Source organism: Protomyctophum parallelum (assembly GCF_964188405.1).
Source record: "Protomyctophum parallelum genome assembly, chromosome: 6".
NCBI lineage: Eukaryota > Metazoa > Chordata > Actinopteri > Myctophiformes > Myctophidae > Protomyctophum > Protomyctophum parallelum.
The window spans coordinates 22077885-22091175 of record NC_139701.1 but is presented as its reverse complement, the minus strand read 5'-3'; the positions used below and the strand labels follow the sequence as shown (position 1 = coordinate 22091175).

At 42.8% G+C, this 13291-nt stretch overlaps 1 protein-coding gene across 2 annotated transcripts in view; it reads left to right on the top strand.

Moving 5' to 3' along the window:
• Positions 1-13291, top strand: part of rab6ba (RAB6B, member RAS oncogene family a) — a 93161-nt gene that overhangs the window by 36139 nt on the left and 43731 nt on the right. For both annotated transcript variants that reach the window (XR_014569448.1, XM_083768246.1), the window contains exon 2: positions 8385-8443. Coding sequence is in view for 1 of the 2 variants with exons in the window: in XM_083768246.1 (XP_083624372.1) it covers positions 8385-8443 (59 nt within the window). In the remaining variant the exon portion in view is untranslated. The remainder of the gene's footprint in view (positions 1-8384; positions 8444-13291) is intronic.

Here is a 13291-nt window from a genome sequence, read left to right as displayed (position 1 = left end):
GCATGTTATGTAGACAGCACTATAATTGTATTGTATATAGTCATAGCACGCCATAGTACATATGTATAGCATAGTAGTGAATATGTATAGTTTATTATGTATAGTGTATGTATAGTTTCATCATATAGATATTCCACTGTTACCTTCTTAGCTTACGCATGTTTCATGATAAATGCTTTTATGTGATGTATTCCCATGCTTTTGTTCTTGCTTAAATGTAAGTCGCTCTGGATTAAGAGCGTCTGCTAAATGCCTAAATTGTAAATTGTACTCAGGGGGACACTGGGGAGGCACTCAGGAGGACACTGGGTGGCACTAGGGAGACACTGGGGAGACACTCAGGGAGGCACTCGGGGGGGGGGGGGGGGGGGGGGGGGGGGACGACGACGACGACACTGGGGAGACACTCAGGGAGGCACTGGGGAGGCACTCAGGGGGACACTGGGAGGCACTTGGGAGACACTGGGAGGCACTTGGGAGACACTGGGGAGGCACTCAGGGGGACACTGGGGAGGCACTCAGGGGGACACTGGGAGACACTGGGGAGACACTCAGGGGGACACTGGGGAGGCACTCAGGGGGACACTGGGAGACACTGGGGAGGCACTGGGGAGACACTCAGGGGGACACTAGGGAGGCACTCAGGGGGACACTGGGAGACACTGGTGAGGCACTCGGGGGGACACTGGGGAGACACTGGGGAGGCACTGGGAGACATTGGGGAGGCACTCAGGGCAGGGGGACACTGGGGAGGCACTTTGCAGACACTGGGCAGACACTGCAGGGCAGACACTGGGGTGGCACTTGGGTACTGGACATTTCATATCACACACACCATGATTCACTAGGCCCCTGGCCTCAAAAAAAAGAAACAGCTTGGCATGGCGCGATTTATTTCAAGCATGGCGCAGCGCCATGCCAACAACATTGTGCAGGAAACCCTGGCACTGCTGCATGTACAGTATGCAGCCCTGTAGTGCTGCATGTACAGTACATGCACTATGCAGCCCTGTAGTGCTGCATGTACAGTACGTGCACTGGTTATTAATATTTGGTTATGTGTGGCTTTCTGGAAAAAAATAAATGTTTACGTTTAGGCACCCCTGCGATCGTCACACTTTTTCTGTTACAAACTGACCCCGGCCCCCATCAGAGAAGGGAAAAGTTATGTGGCCCTCACAGGAAAAAGTTTGGGGACCGTATTGTATAAATTAAATGCCAACAAATATGCAATTTTCCTCTTTCTGCGTTTACATAAGAACTGGGAATAGAAAATTGTGTTGGTGAATAACACATTAACTCTAATTAAAGATGATTGTTATTGTTATTGTTAATTATGGAAATTACTGGTGTTTGACATTATGTGCATGGAGAGCACTGTCATACAGAATCATAATGGAAGCCCTGTGATTCTTAATGTGGTAAACGGTGCATTTACATAGCACCTTTATCCAAGGCTCTTTACAGAGATTTCACCCATTCACACACCGATGCCGGAGGAAACCATGCAAGGCACCAACCTGCACATCGGGAGCAATTAGAGTTTCAGAGTCTTGCTCAAGGACACTTCGACATTAACTCTGGGGGAGCCCGGGTTCGAACTGGCAACCTTGCCGCTCTACCCCTGAGCCACTGCCTCCCCTGTGTGCAGTGCACCTGATGTGTACCTAACCTTAATAACAAATACAATCATCATATATTAACTAGTAGAACATGCTGGTTATATCACATTAGCTGTGGAGTTAATATGTGCTAATATTTGTGTTGTAGTGTTCACATACTGCATGATGGCTCATTCCAAGTATTTAAACTCTATCCAGTAAATCTGACTGCCGCTAGATAAAGGAAGCAGTAACAAGGCATTGGATTTTAATGCAAACTTTAACAAACAAAATGGGATCTTTAAACGGCATGTCTCCCATCATGTCAAACTTGGACTTCTTGTAGCCAGTCTGTGATGTCAGTTCAACTATTGTATGATGCGTGATTATGAATCACACCAACGTCCTAAGTTAGACTCGCATGTGTCTGATTGGCTCCCGGGCAGGTTGAGGTTAGGGTTAAGGTTAGGTTTAGTGTTACTGAGGTTAGATTTAGGTTTATGGTTAGGTTTATATAAGTATAAAATATAAGTAGCTAGGTTCCCTAGCCCACTGGTAGTGTGCACTTTCTCTTACAGAACTGTGCCATAACAATGAGTTACAGTGATAATCCATAGTAACAACAACACCTCCCATCTGAACACAAACCAGACACACACGCTAATTAAAGGTAGCACATGAGAAGCCTCATTAGCTTATGCAGATTGTAATCTTGTTTATTAGGCTTTAAGCAGATCAAGGCTTTGATTAATTGGTTTCCAAAAAAAGAACACTGTCGGCCCTACAGAGTATGGCTGTGTTTTATCAATTATCTTTGGAATCTCTTACTGTACAAAAATAGAATGAATCTTTGTTGTGCAGTGATGTGTATTGCTCAAAAATCCCACTTAAAATGTTGGAGAAACATCAGCATTTCATTCACAACTGCATGTTACAAGCGATTTGTACTTTGTCACAAATCTGTAAACTCACAACATGTCCCACCTCGACACATTGTGAGCTTGTGGCTATTTTCGTGGGCGCAAGACTTGTGAACAGTATAACTCAGGCTTTAGTTTGGCTGGTGAGCTTTTTGGCAGAGCACTACAAACAAATGCTCTGGCAAACAATAGCAAAACACACTTTCTGATTAGACATTTTTCCTCTGTTGTGAACATGAGTATTTTTTGTCTTTGCAGGCATGGCATTCTGCTCCACAGGGCCTCTGTGCCCCTTCACATTATCGTTTATATCTAGTCAATACATGCCAGGTCCTTATGGAAATTCTTTCTTATTTTATTGATTAACCCAGATGTCAAGATGAGACCATTTTGCACAGATTGCCTTGGGTTATAGAGAATGCGAGAGTGCACAAAATACATGCTGATCTTCTGTATTTGTTTTTGTACAACCCATTCAGAGACATAAACCAGTGAACATGCAGAAATAGTAGATTTTGTAGTTTGATGCAGTATTCCTTCTTCAGGAGCATATGTGATGTATCAAATCGCAAGCTACTCCCCTGTCCCCTCCCTATTTAAGTTGGAGTTCATCTCTGACAGTGACACGCATATATATATATAGATATAAGTGTCCAGAGTCAGACTCAACATACACTGGTTGGTGACAGCAGTGGTTCAGTGAATCCAGTATCCAAAACTAGAAAAAGTGCCCTTCTGGGCACAGGTCTCCACCAGGATAGGAATGTAGGACATTGCAACTTGCCTTCATCTGGTGGTTGGATAAAAGGGCAACAAAAGTAAAAAATTCCAGACAAAGGTTCTTCCTTGGCCTCTAGGGAGTTGGCATACAAAGTTATCCACAGATCCGTGCAGTTAGAGGTAAAAACACTTTTCGGCCAGTTATAGCGCCACCTTGAGGCTGAGTTGAAATTGTTTATGTGGCATTTCTTCCTCGGCCTAGTGGGAATGTGCGTGCACAATTTCACGGAAATCACGCGATGTGTTCATGATTTGCAGCATTTTGTTTGAAACTGAGCACTCCTGTGAACTTTGGAAGCCAATCTTAACCAATCAGGATGGAGTCTGAGAAATCTGAAAGACCCGTTTCGTCTAGAGAGACTGTGTACCAATTTGCGCGATGTTTGGACAAAATCTGTAGGTGTACTGTGCAAAAACTTGTTTTGCACAAAGCGGCCTCCTGGTGGCGCTATAACAGGCCGTTCTGGAAATTTTGGGGCAGAGGTTCATCGTTGGCATCCAGGGAGTGTGTGTGCAAAATTTGGCATCGACCGGGTTAACGGTGCCGGAGATTAGCTGCTCACGGACACACACACGGACGGACGGACGGACACACGGACACACGGACGGAGTGCAAAACATACTCTTCCCCCATGCCTTCGGCCTGGTGGAGACAATAAAGCACTGATTCTTTATTGAGGAGCCCCTCGAAAACGAGATGCTGCATCTGGAGAGGCTTATCCTAGAGTAAACTTTCAAAATGAAAAAAATACATTTGCTCTCAAAAGAGAGGGGATGGGTTGAATTTGGATTAACATAGCACCTGTTACTCCTTATTTATGCAGGTTTATCTTGACTTTAGTGTTATTGCATCGCTGCCATTTGGATTTCAATTACAGGTGAACTTTGTGTAGGTGAAGATTGTCTTCCCTCTTGAAATGTAGGCTAATTAAGATGAAGATCGTGCGGGAGCTTACCGATCCAATAAAGCAGAATGCTGTAAATTCCACGCCACAACACAAGAGGCTGTCGCTTGTCTCCTCCTCTGTTTGTTTCTTTTGTTTTCTAAAGCATAATTATGTGCTTTCCCAATGAAATAGTTGGAAGATACTGTACACGTACCTTGTGGGTGGGGGATCTTTGGAAATTATTTATGGAATATTATTCATGTCGGTCAGGTCAGCCTCATGTTTCTTAATCCCTCCAGAAATCTGTCTTAATAATTGTCATATAACTGGTGGTATTGGAAGTTGTATTTTCTACAAACTATTAACCAACTTCAAGTCATGCATCCCCTTGAGCCATAGGAGTAGCTTACCTGTTAGCGTGTCGGCCACATAATAGTAACGTCCCTGGTAGCCTCTGATGGGAAGGTGGGTCAGAGTTGGATTTGTTTTGACTCACTGTTTCCATTTGACATAGGATAGTCTCATACCTCATTATCCATTGTGTCATTTCTTTGTGTGTGTTCTCTCAGACAAAGCCTGCCCTGAGACACCTTTCCTCTCTCTCGGGTCAGGAGTTTGGACTTCCAATCAGGAATACCTCTTGCTCGTTCCGGTGACTCCTGTTGCTCCTATTAGACGTGGAAAGGAAAAAGGGCTGCTTTCTGTCTCTCTTTGTCAAGCTTTCAAACAAGCTTGAGAGGCAAGCGGAGCCCTGTCTAGGGTTGCTTAGTGATCGAGGGTGGTGTGGTGTGGGGGGGATGAGTCAGCAATGATGAGGATGTAGGCTACGGCATCTCTCTCTCTCTCTCTCTCTCTCTCTTTTAATGTCCTCTCTTAGCCACCTGAACGGCCTCCTCATCTAATGTTGTTAACCACCGGAGTGGAGAAAGAGAAGCTCCCGTGATTTAATAGCACTTGTATGGTCAAAGCTGTCTCCTTCTCCAGCCCTGCCCTCTCCCTCAGCATTAGGCTGTAGGCTGGATGGCATTCAAATGGTGAGGGAGATCTTAAGGGACAGACAGAGCTCTGCACAATGGCATGAGGCAATGTCTGAGGAAAGAAATACAACAGTTGTCATCGTTACTGTCGCCTTGCGTTGCATTTAGCTTAGCTTTTGTTTTGTCAGAGGGTGTTGTTTGAATTAATGCCAGTACAAGTTGAATATCGACAGAATTCTCCTAAAATAGAAAAAATGAAATGGTTTAAAATACAATGGTATGAAATAGGACACTCCTTGAGCTACAGTAGACAAGTAAGACGCGCAAACGCGGGAAGCGAACGCAGCTCGTGTGTGTGTGGTTGTGTGTGTGTGTGTGTGTGCTACAGCTGCGCCCTGTGTGTGTGTGTGTGTGTGTGTGTGCTACAGCTGCGCCCTGTGTGTGTGTGTGTGTGTGTGTGTGTGTGTGTGCTACAGCTGCGCCCTCTGGTGGCGGGCGGGTGGTGTAACAGCGGGACAGACACACAGACACACACACACACACACAGACATTCAGCCCTTGCTGTCATAGTAAGTGGCTCACTGCGTTCGCAATAAGATAGATGGTATATTGATAAATTACCATGACATAATTAGCATAATCAGCAGGCTATAGATCTGGTGCTGCCTCACAGATAAGGATATTTAAGGTCACTGATGTGCATAATTAGTCGGATAAGAAGCTTTATATATGAACAGATAGTATAATTAACTCTGGTTGGCCAGTGGGCATTAAATTAAAGACGGTTTATATTGTGTAACTGTCATTGCCCAAATATTTAGATTGATATTTAATCTTGTCTATGGGATGTTTCTCTTGGCAATATCGGTAGAGGGCACAGTGGAATGTAAATGTATTTTTCTTCCAGTGAAAAAACAAATCCCTTTCTGGCCAAATAGTGCATTTTATACGTGTGGTGGGGGGCTCAGACCTCAGAGTGCGTCCACCGTGGAAAGTAGGCTTTGTAATCACACAAACCTTCTTTGTATTGGTGAGTAGCGAAAACATTATTTTAATTTTCGCTACAGTCGAGAGGCTGGTCTGCATTTCATGCGAGCGCAGGAAGTCGAGAGTCGCATAGTTCTAATGCAACGGCATTAGAGCTATGGACCAGAGCTAAGGCATGAAGAATAGAAGATATATATACTCTCTCCTCCGCGTCAAGGGCCTTTCTAAAGATTTTTGTTTTTGGCTTTTCTGCCTTTATTACCATACCATACCATCTTTATTTCTATAGCACATTTAAATAACAACAAGTTGTACCAAAGTGCTATACAATAAAATAATAAAAATCACAACTTAATAAAAATAAAAAAAACATACAGTACACAGTCACTTTCATCATCAGAAACGGCTCATACTATGCTTGGAAAAGCCAAAGAATAAAAATATATTCGGATCCCTACAATTATAGGAAGTCACCAATGCAACAATTTTGTCATCGTATTCAGAAACATGTTTTGAGAAAAAAATGTAAAGGTGAAAATGTAATTGTTTGCATAATTCCCAATACGAAATATGAATGTCGTCAAAAAAGTCAAATAATGGCCAATATATTGGCCAAACCCAGGAATCAAGTGTAAATAGCAGTATAGTAGCCACTAGCCAGCAGCTCTATAGGGTCTTTAAATGTCTGGCCAGTGTTATCCTAATTGGCCATAACCACGACCCTGGAAGTGTTCCAGTAGAGTTTAGAGCAGGGTATGAGATATGGCTTCTCGGACAGCGGTCTGCAGTGCTGGTAAACAGAGAGGATGTGATTGATTTCCTTTCTGCTGCTCCTGGTGCTGCTGGTATGAATGTTGTGCTGCAGTCGCCCTCGCTAATGAAAGCACCGGGAAGAAATGAGGAGGCAACGCTCGTCCATATGCCATCCATCATTGACTTGGCCACTTCCACCTTGTCGATACATTGCCTTCCTCTCCATAACATGCATACAGTCATGAGTCATTGCAGGGCAATTCTGAAATGAAGGGGAACAGTTTACTACTTATAATTATTACAGATCACGGTAATAATGAAGATTCTGCGTGTAATTTTGTTAAGAAAATGCTTCACTTCCTGGCCATTTAACACAATGGGCCATAACACAATGCTTTATGAACCACATTAGTTCTACTTTATAAAACTTTGTGTCTTTGGGGAAATTATATTTTCTGCATTTTACAACAGACAAATAATGAAGATATTGTTTTTGTTAGAAGGCTATGTTAAAGTGTGTGTGTCTGTGTGTGTGTGTGAGAGATAACTCTGAAATTAAAGGATTCTCTTAGTCTTGAGTGTTCCTTTGGCTTCACAGAACCACATCATTTGCCATTTCTATGCATCCCCCGACCTATCTCTCTTTCTCTATCGCTCTCTCTCTGTGTCCCCATGGGCACACTTTAGCGGACTGCCGCGGACAGAAGAAGCTGTGTTTTTAGACAGCTGGTGGATGGAAAAGAAGCTCCACCTCCGCGGCTGACTGCCGCGGAGGAGAGCGTTTCCGGGAATCTGTCCGTCGCGGCAGTGTGCGTCTCTCTCTCTCTCTCTCTCTCTCTCTCTCTCTCCCTCCCCCGCTTGTAACAACATTAATGGGAAATTTCACATAAATGTTTTGGGAATAGTCTTAATGCCAGCAGCCACACGTGGCATTGTAATTACAACAAGGCCTGATGTCATCTGTGACCTTCTGTTCGGCCTCATAGCCAGTAATGAGCTCCCTCGGCGGCAGTCACACAGCGAAGGAGGCGGCACCGGAACCACCTCTTCCCAACGCCGGTCTCACTGCCACCTTAAGTAAAACTTAGCAATGCCACAACGTAGAAATACACTTTTCAAGTAAAAAAGTATTCAAAAATGTACTTGAGTAAAAGTGCAAAAGTACTGGCATCATACTTTAACTAAACTGTCAAATCATTGTACTGTACAAGAAATGATCAGTGATATTTGCTAGGTGAAATAAGCGCTGGTTTCTTTATTTAGTAACAAAGGCCGTCAGGATCGGGAGTCGAGCCTGCGGCACGCCGTCAGGCTGGCTCAGCACCCTAGGTGCCCAGACGGTTGAGCTAACCTTCCAGGCCTTAAGTACAGTACTTGCGTACAGATGCTCCATTGCGTATGTGGTTGGTATTTCAGCACAGCACGATGACTAAAGCCGTTCTAACTCCTGTCTGTTGTTGTGTGTGTTTTCTCTTGCAGTTGGGAAGACATCTCTGATCACGCGCTTCATGTATGACAGCTTTGACAACACGTATCAGGTAGGTAGATGCCGCCATCAGCACTGACAGCTAAAATGTTTTTTCTGTCACTCTTATCAATCACAAAAGTTCACCTTGCACCTGCCATCTCACCCCCCCCCCCGATCCCCCAACCCCCACAGGGAACTGCATGTGCAGCTGTGCATTGATCTAAGACACACACTAGAAAGGTGCACTACAGTAGAGTGCAAACTCTGCCAGGAGGCATGCCCTAATAATACCAGCAATGTAGCAGTGAAATTACTACCTGGAGACATGAAACGGTAGTGCAACAAATGCTTACGAGTTGTACATCCTCCCTAGTGTCCTCACTCTCTTTCTCTCATATACGCATTCATTGTCACCTTTCACCATCTTTCTGTCATGTTGCTGTCAATCAATCGTCTCTGTAATCTGCAAAGTGTGATTTTTTTTCGAAAATTATGTTTAAAACAAGATGGCCAGTCAATCAAAGGTCACATTTTGAAATGTATTGTTTTCACAGAGTATAGAAACACCTTTACAAACTGCAGCATAGAAATTCAGTCAAATTGATAAAAAAGGACAGCCTTTTTTATTGTACACAGTCTCAGTCACAGTATAAGTCAAGGCTAATTGAGAAGCTTGTGAACATTCAGGCAGATCACATTTCTTGATTGTGTGTGTGTGAAAATCACCTGTTACAGTGTGGGATGTTGGCCTTTTCATTCTTCCTGTGGCATGTGCTCTGTCCTGTTCAATTATCTCTGGTGATGGCAGGTCATCGTTGTTTATTTCCAATTAAGAAGAAGTATGCTGTACACCTTTCTGGCACTAGACAGATGGAACTATAGCCCAAGCAGGGCTGAGCAGCCCACTGATAGGGGGCCAAATTGAGCAACAACTTCAGGTCTGAAGTATTCTTCAGATCTGAATGTTCAGGTTTCTCAATTATTAGCCAGAACTCTTACTGTGACAGACTGTGATGGGCATTACAAATGAGGTGTGAAACACAAATGAATCATGCTTGCAGTGGTGGACAGTATGGAAGTTTCCCCTCTCTTATGTGCATATGTTGTTTGAATTAAATTGCAATTCTTTGACCAAAAGCAAAAACTTTTTTACAGTTGATTGATATGTGAAAGGCAATTGGAGACTGGAGAGCGAGCTTGTGTCACTCTTTTTACATTTTATCCAATGGTAAATTGTTTCCTACTCTTTTTAGAGCTTTAACACTCAGAGCCTGGGTTAACGTTGCACAGAGTGCACAATGAACTTTAAGTGAAACCATATTGTTTTGTGTTAGCCCCTCTGCCATGGGTTTGCAAATTCCTGTGAGTTGTTTGTGTTCTTTACTTGCTCGCTCTCCGTAGCCAGGCTCCAGACAATAGTTAGGAAATGGTATCGCTGCTCCGCCAGGGGGGGTTCCAGACATTTCTTTTTAATTTGTGATGAAAATGCTTCAATCTAGTGCACTTTTACATAAAATTATGCCGGGCCTGACGATCAGTTACAGGCTTTAGAAACTGTCAACTTAACAGGCCGTGTTGGCTTGAACCCCAACACAATATTGCTCCTTCTATTATAAGTATAGCTAAATTTATAGAAATCTCCAAGTTTCTACTTAATAGTATTCTCTTTTTCCAAAACTCTTTTGAGCTTCAGTGCTATTGTCACTAAGAAATATTGTGTCCTTGTATGTGTCCTTGTACCATATCTGTTCCATAGCTTTGCTGCATCCTGCTAACACGGGAAGAATAGAGCCGAGCCAGCTGCATTCTGACATTCAGTGTAGTGCTATAATGAGATTTGGATGCCGTATTGTGTGTTGACTGTGGATTAAATGGTTTCTTATAGCTGTGTGATGCGGTTTCTTTCACAATTCCAACCATATCCTCTTATAACCCTGTATATTCAAAAGCTCTGAATGGGTACCGACAACTGAGTCAGACGTTCGACACTGGGTGCTTAAGTTCAAGGCTATTTTTATCATTAAGCCACTGAAGTACAGAATATGTCTTTTCCAACATCCCTCGGATACAAGTGCTAAGTGAAGGGATACTTTTTGGGGAACGCTCAGTTTGCAGAATTACAGTACATTTCAAGCACAAACTCAATACAAAGACTGTTAACTGTGAGTGGACGACCCAATTAAGCATTACACGTGTTTACAAGAGGGTCCACCTTGTTCAATTCATCAGATTTTGTTATGTGCTATCAGGGCAATCTTTCTAGACTTTAATCTTTCTTAACTTATTTCATGCTGAAGGTCCATAATGGATAATTAATTAATGTGATGCAGTTATTTAAAATGTAGAGACACTGTTTGCCACTTTTTGCAAATATACCCTGGTATCTTAGCACACAGCAGGGGCCTCTGTGTTAAAGAGAGAGAGAGAGAGAGAGAGAGAGGTGAAAGAAGTAGAGCATACAGCGACGTGTTCCGTGTAGTTTTCTTCTCTGTGAATGTCCTACTGTATATCCGTGTATAATGTATAGGCATGTAACGATATATTGTACTTTGAAATCGATATGAATCCCAACGATTATCGTCGTGAATCCCGACTATATTAAACGATTTAATTTTAAAGAGAGGGGCTAGTGAATTATGGTGTGTGATATGAAATGTGAGCTTTAATCATATTCCATCATATTCAAGTGCTTTTGGAGAGAAATGACAGACTCCATGCAGTCACTTTCAGTAGTAGAAGCCTGCAGAGGGGAGCTGCATGTGTGTGTCTGTGACTGTGCCCACTGCCCAGGTGATGGTCGTTGATGCTCATTAATACATTAAAGAAGGCAATTATGTTTCTGCACTGTCAAATAGGTCTACATCTATCCTAAGATGCCATCAAATAAAGCTTGTTAACTCTAGCTAGGTTCTAAACAAGAAAGCATGTTTACAGTTGTTGCACAGAAATGTTGTAATTTCGCCGCTTCGGCATGCTCCGCATGCGTCATGGCCTCCTATGACTTGCCCAACTGAAATGTGCATGAAATGTGTGCTCACAACTTGCTACCGCCTCAAATGTAATAATAGATAATTGTCAACAACTTCCTCAGCCTGCATTTATTAATGCTGTATTCTAGTGATTCTCAACACCATTGGATACCCATGGTGGTCCCTGAATCCGGCATTGAGAAATATTGCTGTACTCCACTCATTCAACGTACAGTATATTCCATTTAAAAGAGATGGGGCTTTTCAGATAATAACATTCAAGCCTTTGAGGTAGAAGCAGCATTAGTTGACAGCTAAAGAGAGTGTAGCAGGAATTGGTTGAATGCTTTGTTTGTGATGGGTCAATCACTGAATTTAGTGATATTTCAATAATGATGATCAATAACAATATCAATAGGCTGGCTGCTGCAGACAATGCACCTAAATCAATCAACCAACCGCAGTGCTTTGTTTTTTACAAGGGCCTGTAAACAAGTGCACTATTATTTTACAGTTAAAGACTAAAGAATGTTTTTGAAAAGATTTGAAGTGAGAAATGGGCAATGATAACAGTATATTGATTATTTGATGGTGAGCAGTTCTCCTAAACGCACCTGGTGTAATATAATGGCCTATCTTTTGTTACTGTAAGCAATTAAATCATTTTAAAATCAATTACATCGTTTTGTTGTTTATTAATTGCTTTGTTAAATTGCATTGTAATATGCAGGGTCTTTATCACCCTGAAGGGGTTTATTTCTCAACAACCACCTGCACATTATTCATTGTCTCTTGCTTATTGAACGCATCGTAGGGCTATTATTTGAAATATTTATCTGTCAAGCTGAGAGAGTCATGGTTTGGAATGGATTCTATACAATCAGAATCTCTATTTTTCATAGCCTCTATTTGCCTTTTACTGCAGTGACTTTAAGACTAGCCTGACTCTTCAATTATTTCTGACAAATTGGATATTTTTATGGCTTGGACTTGATTGAAAGCTATAAAAGAGATTACTTTTGCCACAAATTTCTCACCATGAACATGCTTTTTTCCTTTACTTATTTTATGATGTAATCACATACTGTAGGCTACACATGCCAGCCTCGAATATTCACCTAGACGTGCCACCTCTGTACCAGTCAGGCTCTCCTGACACTGGCTTCTCACAGAATTGATGGAGCTATATTGTATTCCCCACATCTACTTAACGAAATCCACAGATAATGTTTTGATAATATTGACTCTTCTGGGTGTCATTGTCTTCTTGAGATTTTTCTTTTCCACCAAAATATTTTGAAACTCATCAAATTGATTATTTGCAAGCACATTCCAAGGGTTGCAGAAGGATATAAAAATGAACCTCATTAATGTTTCTAAGTCCAAAATGAAAGAATTGTACGCCACATCCTTAAGGTCTTCACACACCGGGCACGAATCGGATGCGAGTTTTAGAGGCGTTTCTCCATCGGTTTTCCGAAAAACGCGGCCGGTGTGCAACCACCTTTAAGGTCCTTTCAGATGGGCAGCGACAGGTGTACTCCAGGTCTGGATGCAATTATTTTAAATCTAGAGACACTGTTAGCCACTGTTTGCAAATTTACCCCGGTATCTTAACACACAGCAGAGATCTCGGTAGCTAGACAACTCCAAGGTCACGGTTGTAATTCAGTCTGAATGCGGTCTGTGAATTTATGCCTGTGAAGTGCAACAGACGCCAGCCGCGACTGTAGTGACGCCCCCCCCCCCCCCCCCCCCCCCATGGGGCATGGCGAGCTGCGGGGTCACTCAACAAATGGTTTTCTGATGAGATGACTCTCATGCTCTGTTCAAGTACACATACATTCCAGCCGTAGAAGCTAAACGTGGCCCCAGACAGCATCTGCCCATCTGTTAAGGGTCCGTTAGACTTGGTTGCGCATCATTGTTGAGCACTGAAAACAGCGTAT